The sequence below is a fragment of the Prorops nasuta genome, unplaced genomic scaffold (assembly GCF_024137725.1).
Source record: "Prorops nasuta isolate Cenicafe-Biocafe unplaced genomic scaffold, Cenicafe_Pnas_1.2 PNAS00001, whole genome shotgun sequence".
Taxonomy (NCBI): domain Eukaryota; kingdom Metazoa; phylum Arthropoda; class Insecta; order Hymenoptera; family Bethylidae; genus Prorops; species Prorops nasuta.
In genome coordinates, this window is record NW_027116798.1 from 10,685,390 (window position 1) to 10,707,691 (window position 22,302).

At 33.3% G+C, this 22,302-nt stretch overlaps 1 protein-coding gene and 1 pseudogene across 1 annotated transcript; both read left to right on the forward strand.

Moving 5' to 3' along the window:
• Positions 1–4,088: 4,088 nt before the first annotated feature.
• LOC136786174 (uncharacterized) lies at positions 4,089–4,541 on the forward strand. Its single transcript, XM_066747727.1, has one exon. The coding sequence runs from the start codon at positions 4,089–4,091 to the stop codon at positions 4,539–4,541; it is 453 nt and encodes a 150-aa protein (XP_066603824.1).
• A 10,576-nt stretch (positions 4,542–15,117) lies between these two features.
• On the forward strand, positions 15,118–16,795 carry LOC136786189 (general transcription and DNA repair factor IIH helicase/translocase subunit XPB-like; annotated as a pseudogene).
• The last annotated feature ends 5,507 nt before the right edge of the window (positions 16,796–22,302 follow it).

The window sequence follows — 22,302 nt, forward strand, 5'->3', positions numbered from 1 at the left end:
CATGGTACAAGACAGGCGCAGATATTTTGAGCGCGGTAGAAAGCACTTTTGAAAAATTTAATATTAATTTTTCCAAGTGTTCATGCATCGTTATGGATGGTGCACCATCTATGGTAGGAATTAGAACAGGATTTGCTGGGCAGCTATTTCAAAGAAATATAAAAGTTCCTTTAATCCATTGCATTATTCATCAAGAAGCATTATGTGGCAAAGCAATAAAGATTACTGCTGCAATGAAAATGATCACAAAAATTATAAATTTCATTAAAGGAGGAAATAGATCATTAACTCATCGTCAATTTAAATTATTTTTAGCTGAGCACGATTCACTCTATAAGAATATACCTTTATATTCTGATGTTCGTTGGCTTAGTGCAGGGCAATGTTTAGAAAGGTTTTTCGCTTTAAAGAATGAAATAATCATGTTCTTGCATAGTATAGCAATGACATCAGTAATGTATAATGAGTTCAAATCATTCTTAGAAGATATAGATTCCCTTTGTGAGCTAGCATTAATAACAGATTTAACAAATCATCTTAACACCTTGAATTATAAATTGCAAACATCAAAACAATCTATTTCTCAATTAGTCAGTCATATCGATTCCTTCATAGCAAAATTAAATATGCTTATGCATGATTTAATACATAATAGCTTTTATCACTTTCCCGCATGTAAATATTTACTGGAAGAATCTGCTCCAAATACTTGCGACTTTAAGAAACACTTCTATATCCTTCAATCGATTATTGAAGAATTCACTACTCGTTTTAACGATTTGCAAGCCCTTAGGAAGGATTTACTTTTATATGAAAATGTCTTCTTTGTACCTATTGAAGAGCAAAATGTAACCTTACGGGAAGAACTTTGCGACTTACAAAATGATATTTCTTTGCATTATTTAAAAAATAAATTTGAGAACTCATTAGAAATTTTTAAAACCTTGCCAAAAGACAAATATCCTTTTCTAAGAAGTTTTGGGCTCAGGATATTTTCTATGTTTGGATCCACCTATTTGTGTGAATGTTTGTTTTATAAAATGAAACAAATCAAGAATGATTTACGGTCTTCCATGAATGATTCCATTTTGACTGCTCCTATGAGAACATATTTAACTAAATCGAAATAGATACTTCTTCGTTAGTTCCTCCAGTCACAACATATAAACCAAATTAAGTTTTAACTTCTCTTCTTGTCAATTACAATGGATTAGCTCTATTGGGGATATCACTTACAAAAAAAATACATCATTAATAGTACCTCCTGGGTGATGTGGAAATCTATTAAGAATCTGTCATTTGATCCTTGAAACAGTCTACAACATTAAAGCATATATATAAGTATATAATTACAGGTATAACTTTCGTACGAAAGGAATGGAAAATAGTATTGTAGTCGTACGCATATTTATTTTTAGCAGCAGAACTACAATAGGGAAAATAATACTGCAATTTGCGTACTTTTAATAGTTATAAATTCAACACGCAGGGCCATAGCACTATTCTTTTATAGATCAAATAAATTTAATGTTTATTAAAATCAACTAATTACATTAGTGTAACACACTTTCGACTTATTATTTGGTAATACTATATTTAAAATAACGTTGAGCCAATAAATGGTAAATTTTTTATACTATTGCTGATAAACAGTAATTTGGTCCCATGTATTTTATTTGTTCCAGAATTGCGTGTGCCGCCCCTGGCTATGTTTTACGCGCCCAGCTACGACCAGCGACTGCGAGCCCACGTGACTTGGTGGAGGGGATAGAGCTTGGAAATCAGCCGAAAGTTGCAAGCCGTTCCGAGCCCTGCCCTAGAGACTAGTTCGGAAAACTATTCTTACCTAATCTCACTCAGAGTAAACCCGACCCCCACCACCAATTACTCGAATGTACCCGGGTTTACCCGCATAAAGAATTTCCGAACACAGCCCTAGCATGTAAACAGTAGTAAACACTTATCCACTCCAAAATGGCGGATGGGTCTCATTTTCCTTATTCATCTATTGGTAACGGACCATTTCATGTTGGCACTACATGATATTGATCAATCAGCGCTCTCAGAAACCATCATCCTGAGCGCTATAGTCAACTAACACGAATCTCCTATATGCCGGAGTTAGAGAAAAACCCTGTATTACAAGAAGAATGTAATTATGTGTATCTAATGACAGCGCGGTTAAATCAGGATGCATTGGAGGTACCTACATTTTTTGTAGAGTAAGCTGTTACATAAGTATAACTCAATAAATATATAATGAATGTTATAAATTGTTTCAGAAAATAACTGCAATATTCGAAGAAGTCTTTCCATTATCTTCAAATTTTAGTAAATAGAAAATTATCATTTTTATGAAATTTTCTTTTAACTAATTTAGAGAGTGTTAAAATCTTTTAATTAAGGTGTGTGTAATTGTAATTTAATCGTTTATAATTAATATAGAGATCACAATTTTGTATAACTGTATATTTAAATGAAATGAGGTACATGCCGACGTTACGAACACGCAAACTTATTTTTTTATTTACTGAACATTAAAATCAAAATATTTTGTATTTAAATGTTCCCTAACAGCACAAAGTTAACTTATAGTCGATTATAAGTTGACTTATGAGAAGTCGACTTTCTATAATTGACTTAATTGTTCTTTGACTAAAATTGGACTTTATACAGACTAAAAGTCGACAATGTCCCACTTTAAAGTTGACTTGTAGAAGTCACCATATAGTTGACTTTTAGAGGTCACCATATGGTCGACTTTCTCTAGGCAGAAATTAGTGCAGTTTTTTATTGCTTATACAGGGAGGTTCTCTAACGGCGGCATATAGGAGATTCGTGTTAGTTGACTATAGCGCTCAGGATGATGGTGTCTGAGAATGCTGATTGGTCAATATCATGTAGTGCCAACATGAAATGGTCCGTTACCAATATATGAATAAGAAAAATGAGACTTATCCGCCATTTTGGAGTGGAGAAGTGTTTACATAGAGATGAAACGGGAGATTGCTCATGCGAGATCCCGAGGCAATCCCTACCGGTAGGCGGCACTGGTGTTGGCAAACGCGTCTCAGGTCCATTGTGGCGGCACGAACAAGCAACATGGCGGAGACCAGTGCTAACGGACACTAGCTGTGAATCTTGGGTTGGCAACACCTCTATGCACCTAATTTACATATAGGCCATTTAAAATCACCGACTATACCTTGCAAGTGCACACATACGAGAAAAAGACCATGCATGTATATATGTTATCACCTTGCATGTATGACTATGTATATATATAAGGTCCTTATGACCTCCTGTTCTCTTTTTGTTTTTTCTTGGGATCTCAACTAAGTTTCGCAGGTGTAAAATAGTTATATTCGAACTACTAGGAGCATCAATAAAGAAAACGATTAGTAAAATATAATAGAGAAGTGCGGATTTATTTATTCAGCGGTACATTTCCCTACAAAACTGGTGACCCCGACGTGATCCACCCGGATTACGTTCTACGGCTGACTCGCGAATCTTGGAACTCTTCTCTACCTCGTGGGGACTTGAAGTCGGAGCGCATCCTGTTCAAGACACTGGATCGTTCGCCGCCGCCTAGTGAAGCGAGAGGAAATTTGATAATGGACCTGGTGGATAAGCCATTACGGCTAAATGAAAGGGAAAATGAACCGTTAAGGCTATCACGTGGTGACAACGGTTTTCCCGCCAACGCATCAATCCATGAGGCCGGAACATCAAATTCGATCACTCGACCTACGGGGAATGGAGACATCGGCGCAATTTGGAGGCATCAACTATCCGCGTTTATGGCTGAGGCTCCTGATATATGGTTTCTTCTCATCGAGGCAGAATTCTCTGCAGGGAAAGTTCGAAGCGACGAAACCAAGTATTTGGCGGTGCTCAGGGCGCTGGACGCGGGAACGCTGCGCAACCTCACCGACGTCCTACGCCAACCTCCTGAAAAAGGGAGATACGAACATTTAAAAGGCATGATTTTGAGTTGATTCGTGGAGCCAAGGTCCAAGCAAGTGGACAATCTCCTCAAGAATTCAGTCTTAGGGGACAAAAAGCCCTCCCAACTGCTACACGAAATGCGCGATTTAGCTAAGGGAGATATCGGAATAGATATCTTGCATCAGCTGTGGCTGGAACGCCTGCCGGCCCACATCAGACCGCACCTTCTCACATCTAGCAACCTTGGCCTTGATGGAGTTGCGGAGTTGGCAGACAGGCTCCTAGATGTCTTCAACTCATCCTACACCGTAGCAGCAACCAACAGCAATACCTACAACGATAGGAGGATAGAAAAGCGGTTGGATGATATGCATGCGCTAATCATAAATTGCATGCAAGAAATAAAAGAGATTAGGCTCGCTAACAAAACCACTGGTGCTAGCGGGGGAAAGATGAGACACCGATCGAGATCGAAGACACCAAAAAGAAGTAAGCTCAGTTATTACCATGAACGCTTCGGTAAACAGGCGCAAAAATGTACGGAGCCCTGTGTGCTCCACGAATCCTTCCACAAGCGGTCGGAAAACTAGAGTGGCTGTCGTCCCTGAAAACAAAAGATGACAGCAGCATTAATAAAGTAGACTGCAAAACGCGCCTACACATATATGATAAAAAAACTCACCAAAGTTACCTTGTGGATTCGAGATCGGTGATATCGATAATTCCAGTAGGAAGGTCGAGAAGAACTTCATTCCGACAAGCTCCGATGCTTTTCGCAGCGAACTCGACGCCTATTCACACATATGGGAGCCTGGACAAAGAGCTGGACTTAGGCCTACGACGAAGCATGAAGTGGACATTTGTGATGGCAGACATCCCAACAGCAATATTAGGAGCAGATTTCCTCACCCATTATGGCTTGTTGATCGACCTGAAACACAAGAGGTTAGATGATTCCATAACAGGGCTAACTACGAAGGGAGAAGTGCTGAAGACTAATTTCATCAACATCTCTACAGGTACCCAGTCAATGCAGTACTATGATCTTCTTACTAAATACATAGAGATCACTAAGCCTTTCCTAAAGCCTAACCAGGTGGATATGAGCTTTGCACACCAAATAACCACGACTGGTCCTCCCATATTTGAAAGATTCAGGAAAATCTCAGGAGACAAGGCAGCCGCAGCAAAGCTGGAAATCAACAAACTCCTGGACATTGGAGTTCTACGGCCATCACGTAGTCCTTGGGCAAGCCCCATCCACCTAGTGCCTAAAAAAAATGGAAGCCTAAGAATGTGTGGTGATTACAGAAGAATGAACTCAGTAACTGTGCTTGATAGATACTCACCACCATTAATACAGGATCTGTTCACTATTCTGCATGGGAAGAAAGTGTTCACAACATTGGACCTGGCCAAGGCATATTACCAGATTCCCATGGCTCAGCCGGACATACCAAAGACTGCAATCAACATACCGTGGGGACTTTACGAGTACGTGGTGATGCCATTTGGGCTTAAAAATGCCACTCAGACTTTCCAAAGGTTCATCAACCACATCTTTAGAGGGCTGGACTTTGTGTTTTGCTACGTGGATGACATCCTGGTTATGTCAGTCAACGAACAGAAGCACCAGCAACACCTCACTGCAGTGTTTGACATCCTAAAGAAGCACGGTATGTCAGTGAACCTAAGTAAGTGCAGGTTAGGATATAAGGAAATTTATTACCTGGGATTCCGGATCAGTGAGAGTGGTTACTCACCATCCAGTGACAGAGTGGAGAAAATACTGAACTTCCCAAAGCCCAGCAATATTTTGGAGATGAGGCGATTCCTGGGGATGTTGAACTATTATAGGAGATCATTACCACGTGCTGCTTATCTTCAAGCCCACCTAAACCAATTTGGAAGTCCTCCAAGAAAAATGACAAGACCCCATTAAATTGGTCCAAGATAACTGAACAAGTTTTCGAGAAATGCAAACAAGCCCTAGCTCAACACACACTCTTGAAGTATCCCACTTCCCAAGCAGATCTTCGGCTTTCTTGTGATGCCTCCACAACAGCCATAGGAGCATCCCTTGAGCAAAACGAAGACGGCACATGGCACCCAATAGGTTTCTTTTCCAGAAAATTAAGTAGCACAGAACAACGGTACTCCACATATGATAGGGAGCTACTTGCCATATTTGCGGCCACTAAGCACTTTGAGTACCTTCTGGAAGGCAGGCACTTTGTCATTTTCACAGATCACAAACCACTGGTTCACGCATTTGGGCAGAAGCAGCACAAAGTCTCAGATCGTCAACTGAGACAGCTATAGTACATCTCAACACTCTCCACAGACATAAAATATGTGAAGGGAGAAGAAATCCAAGTTGCTGATGCATTATCTAGAATAAATACTATCCAAATGCCCACTACACTCACACCACTTGATATCCAGGAAGCACAGGAAGGAGATCCAGAGTTTGAACAGCTGTTGAGAAACCCAACATCACTTAATCTACAGAAGATAAGAGTGGAACCTGAAATTGACATATACTGTAACGTGGATGGAAATAGGGTTAAACCATACTTACCAAGCAGCCTCAGACGAGCAGCTTTCAGAATAGTCCATCATCCAGCTCATCCCAGCATCCGCGCCACTTCAAAAATGTTAAGGGAAAGATTTGTCTGGCCAAAGATTGGAAGCCATGCAGTAACTTGGGCTCGGGAGTGCATAAGCTGTCAAAGGGCAAAGACACACAAGCACAACAAATTGGTACCTCAGCACATTGACGTACCTGACTGTAGATTTAACCACGTTCACCTGGACATCATTATTCTCCCGAAGGTTGGTGACTATCAATATTGCCTCACAATTATTGATAGGTTCTTCAGATAGCCAGAGGCGATCCCGCTCAAGGACATGACAGCAGAAACGATAACACAAGCTTTCTTCACCAATTGGGTAGCACGCTTTGGCACTCCGCTCACACTCAGCACTCACCAGGGAACACAGTTTGAGTCAGCCTTATTCCTATCACTAGCGCAAGCAGTTGGAACCAAGCGAATAAGGACCACAACATACCATCCACAATCAAATGGCTTGGTAGAGAGGTGGCATCGTACACTGAAGGCAGCACTGATGTGTTCCACAAAACCTTGGTTTGAAGCTCTCCCTGTAGTGCTTTTGGGACTCCGAACTTCCTTCAAGGAGGACCTCCAGGCGACTCCAGCAGAGATGGTGTATGGTACAACTTTAAGAATCCCGGGAGACTTTTTTGTGTCTCTGGCTCAACCTGTATATCTACAAATTTTCGTTGACAGGCATCGAGAATTAATGAGGGCTCTTCGCCCAACAGCAACTGCCCACCACAATAAGGCTATACCGTTTATATTAAAAGACATCAATTGCTGTACTCACGTTTTTGTCAGGAATGATGCCGTCAAGCGACCTTTGGAACCACCGTATGATGGGCCATTCAAGGTGATAGAAAGAAACTCAGATAGAGTTTACTCGATCCTCATCAATGGAGTGAAAAAAATGTCTCGATTGAGAGGCTGAAACCGGCTTACTCCAATAAAGAGGACCATGAAAATGAAGAAACGGATCAGCACGAGGACACACTTCATTCCGCAATGGATCCACCAAAACGCACTTATAAAAGGGTGCAAGTAAAACTACCGTAACCGCAACGAGACACAAAACTGACACTTATGTCTAACGGTGGTATTCAGAGACGTGACTCGAACTCGACTCAAGACTTGCTTCTGCTGAGTTTACTCCAGTCCGGCTCTACTCGGCTTGAACTGACTCGAAGTTCAAATGACGCCGCAGCGGGCGTCGACTCGAAATATGCAAATGGCGATTTGTAATGACACGGTTAAAATTAGAACAATCTGAAAGGTAACCTCCCGGAATGTACTAATGTGCTGAAATTTGAAACTGCTAAAAAAAGGCTAGATTGGCTAAATTTGGAAAATATTATATATCATTCGTAATCGTAAGAATTAATTAAATAGATAAATATATTCATTCTATTCTTTGATTTTCTCATGAAAATAATTATAATTTGATAATTATGCTACTATATTTATTGGCTTTTTATATTTATTTATCATGTCGATTATAACAATCTTTTATTAAATTTTAGTGTCTAATTTTTTATAAAATGGCAAGAAGTATATACACCGAGAAGGAAAAGGAGATATTATGCAATCTCGTAGAGCAGTTTAAACACATAATAGAAAATAAAGCAACTGGTTTTTTGGATTTAAAAAAAAAAAGAAGAAACATGGAATAAAATTAGTGATATCTATAATGCACATGGATTTCCTACAAAAAATGCTGTTCAACTAAAACAATGATGGAAAAACTTAGTACAGAGGTAAATGGCTGTGTTTCAAAACTTTAGCGCTACGATAGCGCTAGACAAAATACGTGTCATGATTGATCAAATTGATTCGACTGACCAATCACGATATAGCGCTACCTTAGCGCTTAGGATTTGAAACGTAACCAATATGACATAAATTTCAAATAAATATCGTAGATTTATATACAAGAAATAATATTAATAGGACAAGGAAAATGCACACGACAGAAAAAGCAAATCGTCTTAAAACTGGGGGTGGGCAGCTGTTATCACAAGTGAGAGACCCAATTATGGAAAAAGTTGATTCTATTACTTCATTTAATGATGTATAATTAAGGAATGTATTTGATAGTACTTCAGTCTATGAGAAAACTCGTGAGTTCTGTAATTTTATTTATTTGAAAAGAAGCTTCAGTTTTAGTATTAGTCTTTAAAAATCAAATTTCTTTTGTTATTGCAGATCATATTCCTACAAAAGATGAAGTCAGAGGTATTTATTATATCGATGATGAAGCAGAAAGAGTGCATCCTAGAAAGAAACGTAAATGCTCATCAGATGAATTCCATCATAATTTTGAAAGATCAGAGAATGAAGATTCTATTAATGATGTCGATGATAACGAAAACTTACAGTTTTATGTTACTACATCCAAAGAAACTTTAAAATACGAAGATATGGGTGATAAAGAAAAGAATAGTTTGGAAATTGAATCCAATAAAATAATTGACAAATATTGCTCTTTTACACAGAAAAAGTGTTATCAGAATGGTGAGCAAATACTAAAAACAGTAAAAGTTGCAGAGTCTATTGTGTATCAACGGCAGATAAATGATTTGAAAGTAAAAGCTGCAAAAGTTGAGTCACAAATTATGATCTTGAAACTATTAAAAGAAGAAGATGATCTTCGAAGTAAATATGCAGAAGATTTAGCGTGAACTACTCTTAGAAGTTTACAAGTCAGATATGCATAAAAAAATGTTGTGTTTAAAGTTTATAAGTGCTGTGCAATTAGTAGTAGCTGTGATTCATTTTCTTTGCTTCTTGTTTTTATTGATTGAAGTATATATATTTAATAATACTTTAAATATCTGTAATATTATGAAGACTTAGTGATATGTATTATTATATACTATTATAAGTATATATATATGTCTAAGGTTGTGTTCGAGGACAGTTTTAAACCATATTATTTTTCCGCATATATCGGTTTGTATATTCTTCCTGAGTCTAGTATAATCACTTTTAAAGCTATATATATAGATTAACATACCAAAATGTAAAATAAAATTTAGATTGTATTGTATGAGGACAGCGGCTTCGTACTGTTTACTTTGGCGACATCTTAAATACACGTTTTTAAACTTGTGTATATTAAATTATTTAGGTATATATGGATAAGCTAATGTATATATAGCTTATATAAGTCATTATGAAGCTAAATATACAAATAATAACTCTATAATTTATAGGAAATTAAAACAAATTTAAATTTAAAATTTTTGCGGTAAGAAATTGTTTTCAAAGTGCACAGAATATCAAATACGTCCTTAAATAATACATTCTTTAACCACACAAATTTTTTAATTAGATGAGCTTTGAAACAAAATAATAATAAGTTCTTATAATAATATTTATGTGTTGCATCACCTAATTTAATTGTAGAGTAAATCGTTATAAACTGTATCATTTTTAAAAAAATCAAATGCATATCAAGAGACATGGTAGTGGCTCGACGGCAAGTACATATATATATGTATATAGTCGAGCGCTACCGTGTAACTTATACAGCAAGTTGAGTCGTCTCAATTCTTAAATCGACATATATCTGTGAATAATGCATTATCATGATTTAGCCATATATAGCTTATCTTAAGAAGGTTTTCAAAGAACTTTCGAATGAGACCTCGAACGTTAAAAACGGTTCACGCAATCCAGAGATCTCGTACTCTGTTGTCTATATATTATACCCAAATATTACGATTCTTCTTTTTCTCCTTCAATCCTCGGCGGATGTCTTCACCCTGAAGTTAGTGCTTTGACGTAATTTTTCTACTACTGCACTGCCAACCTATTTTCAACTTTGACAGTTTTGCTCACTGTTACTGATAATGAGGTTATATTAGGTGCTTTCCTTTTACACCAAAACTCAGTTAAATCTTATAGTGAATTCGATCGCCTGCACCAGTGTACACTAGTGTACAATTTTTCCTGTGCAGTCTGTTCAATAAATTTCCACTCTTTTAGTGCATTGCATTTATCGTGTTCGATCGTAATACACTTTTTGAGAACACATTCATTGCCGTATTCGATAAATGTTGCACTAATTTTGTGTATACTTGACTTTATGTTCAGCTACACGGAACAAAATGTACGAGTGCAAACTTTATTACACTGCCAATTTTGGCAGTGCAGTTTTGTTACACTGTTTTTCGGTATTTTTGTAGAAGCGGGTTTATGAAAGTGTAACAGAATTAAATATGTGTGCCGTTAAATTTATATTTTTAAATGAACTTTTAGAAAGTAGTAGTAGTGATGAGGAGGATGAAAATGTTTTTATAAAATATGGAATAAGAGACAAAAGGCCAAAAATAACAGAATACTTAAATGTTGTTAATAAATATTCAGATAACGAGGTAAATAAATTATTGTTTTAAAAAACTTATAGTTATATGAAAATTATATTTTAATGTATCTTGGTATAATATTTTAGTTTCAAAGAAATTTTCGTTTGCGACGGAATACATATAACAAATTAAAAAATTTATATGAAAAATCGCATTTTTGCCAAAATTTATGTAACGAGCGCGCTATACCAAATGATGGAAAATTGCTGTCATTTTTGTGGTATGTATATTATATTTTATGAAAATATATACGAATAACTATATATTTAAAATAATTTTTGAGATATTTATTCATATTTATATTAAAGGTTCGCAGGTAAAAATGTTCGATTAGGGATGTAGCAAGTCGATTTAATATGGCAGAATCCACATTTCATCTCGTCTGTGATAATATTATGGAATTTTTAAACAATTTAGCAAAGTCTATAATAAAATTTCCTGAAACGATTGAAGAAAAGACAGAGATTTCGAATGAATTTAAAACTGTAAGAAACAAATCCTTCTCTATTAATCATAATACACAAATATGTAAAGAACATTACTTTCTTGAGACGTTTTAAAGATGAATCAATGTCTCATAGATATTTAAAGAATCCTATTTTATGTACTAATCCTATTGACAGAAAACATTATTAAATGGTTTAGTGATTAAAAGAATATCTTTGTAACTTCATTAAGACAATCATGAGCATTATTGTGCCAGACAGAATAATATAATTTTAAAATAGTAAAGATGGATTAAAATGAATAAAAATAACGTTTTTTCTTAACATTTTTAACATTAAAGCTATTAATATTTACTGATAATTTTTCAGATTAATAATTTTCCTGGAATTCTAGGATGTATTGATGGTACTTATATTACAATACGAACACCTGCTCACAAAATCAAGTCAACTTATGTGAATCGACATGATATTCCTTCGTTGACTCTACAAGCTATATGTGATGCGAAGAAGATGTTTCTTGATGTTTTTACAGGACCACCAAGTAAAATTCATGATGCACGTATCTTTAAGTTATCATTCATAAGTAGTATATTACCAGATATATGTGGAAACGAATGGCATATATTAGGAGATGCTGCCTATCCTATTAAAAAGTATCTCATTACACCCTATAGAGATTATGGTAATCTAACGGAGGAGCAGCGAAATTTCAATTATAAATTTTCTGCTTGTAGAGTAAAAATTGAAAATGCATTCGGCTTATTAAAAGGGCGATTTAGACAACTACTTAGATTAGATTTTCATACAGTATATCGTTCTTGTAAATTTATTATAGCTTGTTGTGCTTTACATAATTTGTGTATATTTAATGAAGATAATCTGGATGATTTGCTTGAAGAAATAGAAGAACCTTTTCAAAATTTTGAAAATATTTGTGAGGAAAATCATGGGAATAATGATAAAGCTTTAGGTGAGGAAAAAAGAAATTTTCTCTGTCACATGTTAAATGAAATTTAATTACCAGGAGTCATATAATACAATAGTATATGTTATACATTGTATTTGGTTAAATAATTTATAATACGATAATAAAATTTTTAGAAAAAGAAATACACTTCAAAATATTTATGTAACAAAATGGACTTTAAGATATAATAACATTAAACTTGGAAATCATATTTAATACATTTGCTGCAACTTAATTATACCCAACTATCACAATATGAACGTGTTAAGATCATTTCAAAAAACAAAAACTTAATATTAATATCACAAATAATATCTTAGATTATTAGTGTGATTCATCATTGCAAATATTAAAAATATCATTGAACATATTTATTTTTTCATTTTTCAAAGAAATGTGCCAGTTGAATAGACTATATATTATCATACTTGCACATAAATATTGTTAAATAACATAAAAAAGTAATATAGAACATATATTTTAAACCATGTAAAGCAGAAAAAGTTTAGGAACAATTAGAACTATTTTCTTTATCAAGGAAACTTTTTAACAACTGAAGTTTCTCTTCATGTCGTTGTTGCCTTTCAGCTTCTTTCTCCTTATGAATCTCTACTAGAGTTTCAACAAGTAAATTACATTTACTGTTTTTACTTTTTACTTTAATAGATTCTTCTGACTTATTTTTTTGCGTTAGACTATTATTTTTAATATTAACTACAAACTTATTTGAACTATGTAGTACTTCTGGTTCGACACTGTCATCTATGGCAGTAATCTGTTTAATTTCATCTTCAAAACTTATTTTCATTCGTTTTGACCCAGAAGTAGAATTGTTTTTATCACCAACACGTTTCCTTCGAATAATTGTTTTATAACGATTTTCACATTGAAGATACGTTTTCTTTATACCTACAACTGTTTCTAAATCTTTTGCAATTTGTGTCCACATTACTTTCTTACTTTTAAATTTCTTCATTGGCCCAACTTGTTCCAAATATTCAGCGTATTTATCCAGTAGGAATCTTGTACTTTTATCTGCCCATTCATCAATATTGCTCTTTGTGATTGTACTTAATTCTTCGTCATCATCTTCGTTTGTATTTGGAGATTCTTCTATTTCTTTCTCATATAAGGAGGAATTATTCGGCACTTCATAACCAGCCTCAACTAACTGTTGTTTAGGTAACATAATAATGTTTATACCTCCTTTAATAACAAACAGTTATTTTAGTACTCAAATTTAATATAATAATAAGTTTTATAAATAAATTACAATGTATATGCAGAAATTTTAAAATATATAACCTTTTTCATTTTCTACTTCACATAAAATGCTAGTTTTATCTTCTATAATTTTTTTATTTTCATTAAATACAAAATTTTTGAACTTAATACTCATTTTCCCTTTTATTCTTTTTTAATAAACTTTGTATTCGCAGATGAATAATAAATTACAACGAAATCCTATCGGCATGCACTGCTGCAGTGTGAATTGTTCAAAAAATATTACAAAGAACACTAGTATAGTTTAGTGCACAATTAGTTGTTAAACTGATTAGGTACAACATTGTACAACATTCGTACGGTTTAAATGTAGCATCAGATCAAGTGTAGTGTAAACCGAACCTTATGCAACACTTGTTTTGTTTTCTCTAATATTAGTTGAGTGTCAGTCTGAGCCGACCGAATTCGCTATTAGTTATGTGACTCAGTTGAGTACAGCTTATGTTACTTAAACTGTATACAAATGAGTCGAACATACTCACTTTAGGTGTAAAAGGAAAGCAACTATTATGTATCATTTCATAGTTTACAGCAGTTTACAGTTTGGTGCAGTTTGGTGCCAAGCAGTGCCAAGTGCCAAACCAGTGCCAAATGCTCCAACAGTACTATAGAAAAATGTAAGCACCGAAGGTATTACTGAAGTTACAGAGGAATCATCTACAGGGTTCCAGAGGATATTACTATTTCTTATAATAGAATAGATTAAGAAGATAGTTTTACCATGTGGTGCTGGAAAAAAGAGCTTTAGTTTTATGCAAGTGTGGAGCATTGGTTAAGCACTGGAAACAGCAATTAGAACTTTGGTCAATTGTTGATGACTCAATGATATGTAGGTTTTCTAGCGAAGCAAGAGACAAGCCAACAAGCTGTAGTATTTTAGTTACTATATATTTCTTGATCACAAATACATAAAAATGATTTTGGGAAGCTGAAGAAACAATGAAATGGTTGCAGAAACAGGAATGTGGTATTATTTTTTGAATGAAGTGCATATGGTTCCACCAAAAATGTTCCAACGAGTACTAACATTTGTCCAGTCCTATGGTAGATTTTTTTAACAGCTTCATTATTATTAAGAGAAGATAATAAATGATTCTATATATCAAAAGATTAAGGAAAACAAGTATACTCAATGGTATTAATGACTTTACTAAAATATTATGTAAAATTTATTTACTTGTTCTTTAATTCAGGTCAAGCTTGTATTAAAACAAGTATTTTGTTGAGTCTCCTGATCCAGATGTCCCTTAAAGTTTATTGAAATACCATGTTATTAGAGAATGTAGATTACGGAAGATTGTAGATGAAATACAGTAAAATAATGTTGTTATATTCACTCAAAAAAAACATAAACATTTTCCAGTAGGTACATTGTAAAAAAATTTGTTTAATTAAAATAAAGCTGTATATAAGGCATCATTTTGTAGTTTTCAGTTTTTTGTCAAACCAATGCCAAATGCATCAACAGTTTCTGTGGAAAAATGCAAGCACCAGGAAATATTACTGAATTTACAAAGGAATCAGCTACAGTTCCAGAGTATATTACTGCTTTTTATAATAAAATAGATAAAGAAGATAAGGATCAAAAAGAAGTAGTGGAAATCAAGATTACTAGTTTCAATATAAATCAAGAGAAAATTTAAGTAATCGAAAAGAGAGATGTATAAAATTGGATCATCCTTTATTAGCAGAGTTTGATTTTTGATATGAAACAGTTAATCCTGACATCAATATTGATGTAAAACCATCAGCTGTTTGAAGGCCTTATGAGGAGAAAAGTTTAAAAAAGTAGTTTGGCAATGGTCCAGTAAGATTTGGTGTAATATTGTTACCATGTGGTGCTGGAAAAAGTTTAGTAGGCGCCACAGCTTTCTGTACAGTAAGAAAAAGAGCTTTGGTTTTATGCAACTCTGGAGTATCGGTTGATCAATTGAGACAGCAATTTGAAATAACTGCTCATGACTCGATGATATATCAGTTTGCTAGATGATCAAAATATAAGCTAATGAGTTGTGGTATTTTAGTTAATACAAATTCCATGATCACATATACACAAACACGTTCTTAGGAGCTTGAACAACAATTTGAAATGATTGCAGGAACAGGAATGGAGTATTATGATTTTGAATGAATTGCATTCAATTCCTGCAAGAATGTTCCATCGAGTACTAATAATTGTCCAGTCTCATTGTAATTTATGTCTAACGGCTACGTTATTAAGAAAAGATGTTAAATTTGCGGATCTTAACTTTTTAATCAGATCTTAGCTTTTAGGAAGCCAATTGGTTGGAATTTCAAAAAAGAGATTTTATTGCAAGGGTGCAATGTGCAGAAGTTTGGTGCTCCATGATACTCGAATTTTATAGAGAGTATCTGAATAATAATGGAAAGATGAGAAAATAGCATTCCTCTATGTAATGAATCCAAATCAATTTCGTTGCTGCCAATATTTGATACGATATCATGAAAGAAGGGGAGATAAAACAATTGTTTTTTATGGAAATGTCTTTGTCTTAAAGCATTATGCAATAAAAATGAATAAACCTTATATTTATAGTCGTACTAGTCACAATGAAAGAATACAAATTTTGGAGAATTTTAAATTTAATATAAAAGTTAATATTATATTTAGAAATGAAGTAGCAGATACGTTTTTTGATTTACCAGAGAGGTCAATGTTCTTATACACATATCATCGCATGGTGGATTCCGAAAACAAGAAGCGGAGCGTTTGGGAAGAATTTTGCAAGATAAGAAAGGTTGGCGATTGGTTGCTATGTTTAGTTACAAAATTAAAAAATACTTATTTTTGTTTCGTTTTATAGGAGCAATTGCTGAAGAATACAATGTATTCTTTTATACATAGGCATCGTAAGATATTAAGGAATAATGAAATATTCTCGAAAACGTCTAAGATTTTTAATGAATAAAGTTTACGCCTAAAAGTTATTGCAGTACATACTAGTTGGAATGGATGAGGTATTGTTCTTTATTACGAAGTTTCCAAAGTAGTATTGGTTGGAAAAAAGTGTTTTTAATTGTAATGAATTTTTAAGAGCTATTTGATGTATAAGACTAGAAAGGAACAGTCATTTAGCACAGCAAGTGTTATCACCAAGTGACAATGACGCCGGTGAAAAACGAATTCCTGGAGAATGACTCAGATTGGTATAACAAATAATAAATAAAATAATAATATTTATTTATTTATTTTAATATACGATATTTATTTCATATTTTATAGTACTGTATATGCATTTTAGATCAAACGAAAAGCTTGTAATATGACATCAATTTCTAAAGCTGTTGGTGCCGTTTATTATAAATGTAAAAAATCTGCTATCTTCTCAGCAGCAAACAAGCATCCATTTTTTTAAAAATTTAGATTCGGTGTCTTTGCACAAAATTCGGACTTAAGTAGGTGTACCAATCTCAATTTTTCGTTCACCAAATCCCGAATATATTTTTGTTTTGATAGTTTAATGCATGAAATTTTATATGCATGATCTAAGATGAATTTATTTAAAAATAAAAAAATGATATGTAAAGAAGGAAAACATTGTGAGAGCTATTATTACTTTTAAAAATTTAGGTTGGTAAACCTACTTAAGCCTGACTTTCGGTCGTATGTTCCTTTTATATCATGAATTAATTAAACCAGTCGATAAAGGCTGATCAGATTTATTTAATCTCTCCTTTATCTCTAATAGAGATTTTCATATTCTCCATCGTTAAAACCTGTAAATTATATATATTAAATTTACAATAACTTCATATTTTGTATATATATAATTTAAAATTTAAGTTACTTTCTGCCGTCATTTTTTATATTCTACAAAAATAGGAAAATTATTTTAGCGGGTTCTTCCAAGTTCCAAGTTCCATGTTCTAATTGCTTATAATATTTTACTCACTTTTCACACTAACCTGATACAAAATTTTGAATCAAAATTTTAATTATCTTATATTGTAGCTCTTGAGCATGTTCTGGATAATTAAAAAATGAAAAATTAAGAATGCTTTTCAATATTAAGCTAAATTTACATCCAATGTGTTTTTTAAAGCAAACTGAATAAATCTTTTTTTGCATTGTTTTATTGGCCATAAGTTCTAAATCTATAAAATATCTTGCTTTTTTAAGGGTCTTACAACAGTTATTGCAAGTTGCCAATATTTTAAACTCTTGAAATGCTTGTAGAACTGCAACATTTTTATTACTCAATATATGCTCAACTTCTTCCGTAATTTGTAATTCTTTCACCAACAAAGTTTGAAAATATAACTGGTATGTTACGTAAATAATGGATTTGTGGAATCTTTTGCAGTTATGAATAACTATTAATTCAATACTGTATTTTTACATATCGCTATTTTATTGAATGACTTAATAAAATGATATAAAATTATATAGTTTGAACTTCTTTGACTTTAAAAAATATATAGTACGTAACTTTAAATCAAGATATGATTAAACTAAAAATTGTAAACTTCATTTTAATCTAATGCACAAAGCTTCCAAAACTAAAAATATATATATTATATATAAAATTCTTTAAAAAACATGTTTAATAAACTAAATATAAAATGTAATATAGATTACATTACTTTTCAATATATATAAGTAATTATTTATTATTCTTCTTGTTTTGTTGACGGTATAAATTGGATAGCCAAGTTTTTATTTGTGGAGATGTTCTGTTCTTTAAGACAGAGTAGTTCTGTTTGATAACTTCGTCAATTTTATGTAAAGAAGGATACGTATGGTTTCTAATGTGATTGAAGAAAGCTTTATGCACAATATTTTTCTCTTCGTTAGTCCAAGGTTTCCTCTTGTTTACCATAAATGGTGATGCTGGAATAAAAATGAATCTCACAGTCTCCATATTCATTGTAATATTTATAATAATGAACAATAATTAAAACAATTTTTTAATACTTTTCTTTTTTTGTGATAACTTTTTGTTTTTCTCAACATCAATATCATTGCACTCTGAAGAATCATTAAAGTTGGAGTATTGATTTTGGATATCTGTAAAAAATGTACAATTTTGTTTTTAATTATATATATATATATATGTATATAATAATAAATATTTTAATTTATAATTATATTTTATCCCTGATATCTCAGTATAGTATAATAACAAAATGAATTTTGCTCTTCATAATATAAATATGTATAGGAAATTTGTTTTCTTGTGCTTTCACACTTAAAATAGTATAACACGTATTATACATATATATAGTCATTAAATCAAGTGCAAACAGGAGTTCTATTTTGCTATACTTTTTCAAAAGTATATAGAAACTGATGAGCAGCTGCGAGAAGTATAGAAAATTACACCCCTGCTTGCACCTAATTGAAACATTATGCAGTATACATAATAATGTATTATACCATTGGAGTGTAAAAGAGAAGTAAAAAATTAAACCTTTTATCTAACATTTAATAGTATTTAAGGCGATGTTTGCTGGAGGTAGACAATAATTCAATTTGATAGACTAAATTCTTTAAGATATATTATTTTTTTATGAATGAATTTCTAGTATAATTACCATCAGTATTTTCCCAGTCGTCTTCAAAATCTGACTCATCATCATCATCATCCGGCTCGTTTGTTTCGTTTATTCCTTGAGCTATTTCAAGTAGTTTTGACATTTCCAAAATTTCCTTTGTAGCAATAGACTGTCTATAGTGCTCTTTATGAATTTTGTCTTCATGACCCATGAATTTTTGAAGAACCATTACTATATTTTCCGCCAATTCTAACTCCACACATTTAGTGGCGATGTGTTTACGCAATTCAGTTCCCCTTAAGGTCTCTTGGTGCTCAGCACCGCACTCTATTGAGAATTTTCTCAATAAAATGCATGCTTTTAGGTGATTGTACCTTTTTCTACAATACCCGGGTAAACCAAAAACAAATGGATTGGTTTGGTGTACCTTAGCTTCACGGCGATATTTTAAAATCATTTCTATACAGCTCGATAGATTGGTATACAAAAGTACTGGAACACTGCGGTTTTTCTTACCGCGAATAAGAAGCCTGGAGTATTTTTGAGCGATCAGTTTCTTTTCAGGTGTGAGCTTTTTATAATAATCGCAGCTAGTAGTTTCATTAATAGCTGCACAGCTATGGAAGTCAGCTAACAAAATCCTTTCTATTTCGCCGGAACGGCGACGGTTAAAAGTTTGTAAAGACGTAAGAGTTGCTTCACTCAATGCTAGCCATGTACTATAATTAAATTTATCATTTAAAGCGTTATATGTTCGACGGCGAAGATCTCGTAAGTATAAGTGTAGCTTTTTTATATCGTCTTCCGATGGAAGTGTAACCTTTTTATTCCTCTTCTTTTGCACTTGATTTTCTATCACTGCCTTATTTACGCTCACACCATAATCTTCTACTAATAGTTTTAAAAAATTTTCTATATCTTGTTTTTTTGCATTATCATTGCTTTTTATGCATTCTGTAATGAAAAAGTTTCCTATCTGCTTTAAAAGTGTTCCAATATTGGAGGCAATTGAAGGGGATTCATAAGTATTTGTATGAATGTTGAAACCAGCAACTTTATATACTGCAGATACACAATCATCATATAACGATGGGTTATAAAGGGAACTAAAGTCTGTAACATTACTATTAATCTCTTTAAGTGTATATAAAAACCGAGCTAAAAGTCGTAGCCGGGATCGTATCAAGTCATGCTGGTGTTGTGGCCTGTATTTGATGCAAAGTTTGTTACCGTATAAAATTAATAATTTGTCATACCTAATTAGCCTGACAAATTTATCTTCTCTCAAGACAGGAAACACCACTTTACGGAGAATTTCATTTGCTGCTTCATGAATCCTGCATATGACCGCACGGCCTAATACCATTGAGCTTCTATTCTTTCTTTTTTTTTAGAAACGCACCTGCTTATATGCTGACGCAGTGATATTTGCGAATAAAATCCTCTACAATTATAGCAAATCTTGTAATCTTGTGCCGTTTTTTTGTTTTTGTCGTTTGGTCTTCGGCAAACTATAAGCTTTCCCTTGTTATATTGTAAATCAGTGTTGTAAATAAAATCTCCCTTTCTCCTAATTAATGCAATTATTTTTTTTCTTTCCAAATTTCCTTTAGGAAGCGAGATAAATTGTTTTACTTCCACTTCAGTAGAATGTTTTAATTCTAAATGTCGAGCAATCTTTGTTTGTAATGTCTTACAAAATAAACAAAAATTTTGTTTTGTTGAAGTATTTGCAGAGGATTTTGTCATTACCAGCATATTTGTATCATCACAAGCTGAATTAATACAAATATTTCTGCTTTCATCAAGGTCAGTAGATGCATTTGATCGCTGGTGTAATGAATTATTTGATTTATCCTGTAAATCATTCATTTCATTTGATATGTCTGAGTTGTTAGAAGAATCATTATTTAAAGGATAGTAGTCATGATCATTGGAATTACTACTAAAATCTAATAAACTGCTGTTATTGCTGTTGATTGCTGTGAGCAATTGCTTATCTATTTCTATAGTACTCAAACATTGTTCTTGATCATTGGGGTTTGTAGTTATATTTGATTGTGCATATAAAGCATTATTTGAGTTGTCCTGAAAATATTTATTTATACTTGACGTATCTAATCTTTTAGATATATCAAAATTTGTAATGTCAGATTCAGTATTGTTAACATATTAATACTGCAATCTAATAAACTGGAATTGCTGGAATTTTTTATATGCGGCTGGTTATCTAATTCCATACTATTTAAACATTGTTCTACATCTTTAGCATTGATTATATTATTTTCAGCATATTCATTAACACTATTTGAGTCGAAGAGTACATTGTGAATATAGTGCTAGTATTATCTATCACTGGCAGGTCCAAAGTAAGGGACGGTGACACTTTACCACCCGCGATTGGAATTTTTGCTATTCAATGTTGGCAGCACTGAGAGCATGAAACGTGATATTCTAGATTTGTTCCTACAGTAATTTTATGGGCTTACTAAACATACACGCATACACATATATGAAATACTTTAGCATTTGGAGCAGAGTGAGAATCTAAGTCGAATAAAGCCTATATAAAGTAATGAAAAAAATAATGTAATTAAAGTATTAATTAATTAACAGCATTGGTTGCGAATATTCAAATTGAGGATGCATATATGATTTACTTTAACGGGATCCCTCACGCGTGCTTTACCGACAGTACAAGTCAATAAACAATTCGTTTAATAAAAGTAAAATGCGAAGCAAATTGTAAAAACGGGCTTCTTTATGACAAGGTGCCAATTCTAACGAGTCAATCGAGCTTAAAGAAACTCAAATCGGATGAAGAACAACGCTGTACCACTGTCCCGCGTTCTTGAAGTGGAAATAACCAAAAGTAACCTCTCTTCAAGAACACGGCACAATGGTACAGCATTATTTTTCAACTAATTTGAGTGCTTTTAAGTTCGTTTGACTCGTTAGGACTGGCACATTATCCTACAAATGCCCGATTGTTCAATTTGCTTCGCATTTGAATTATATTAACTTAATTGTTTATTGACTTGTACTGTCGGTAAAGCACGCGTGAGGGATCCCGTTAAGGCCAAACACATATGTGAAAATAATAGTGTCAGATAAGTTATAATTCATAATTTTGTTTTATTGCATGAATA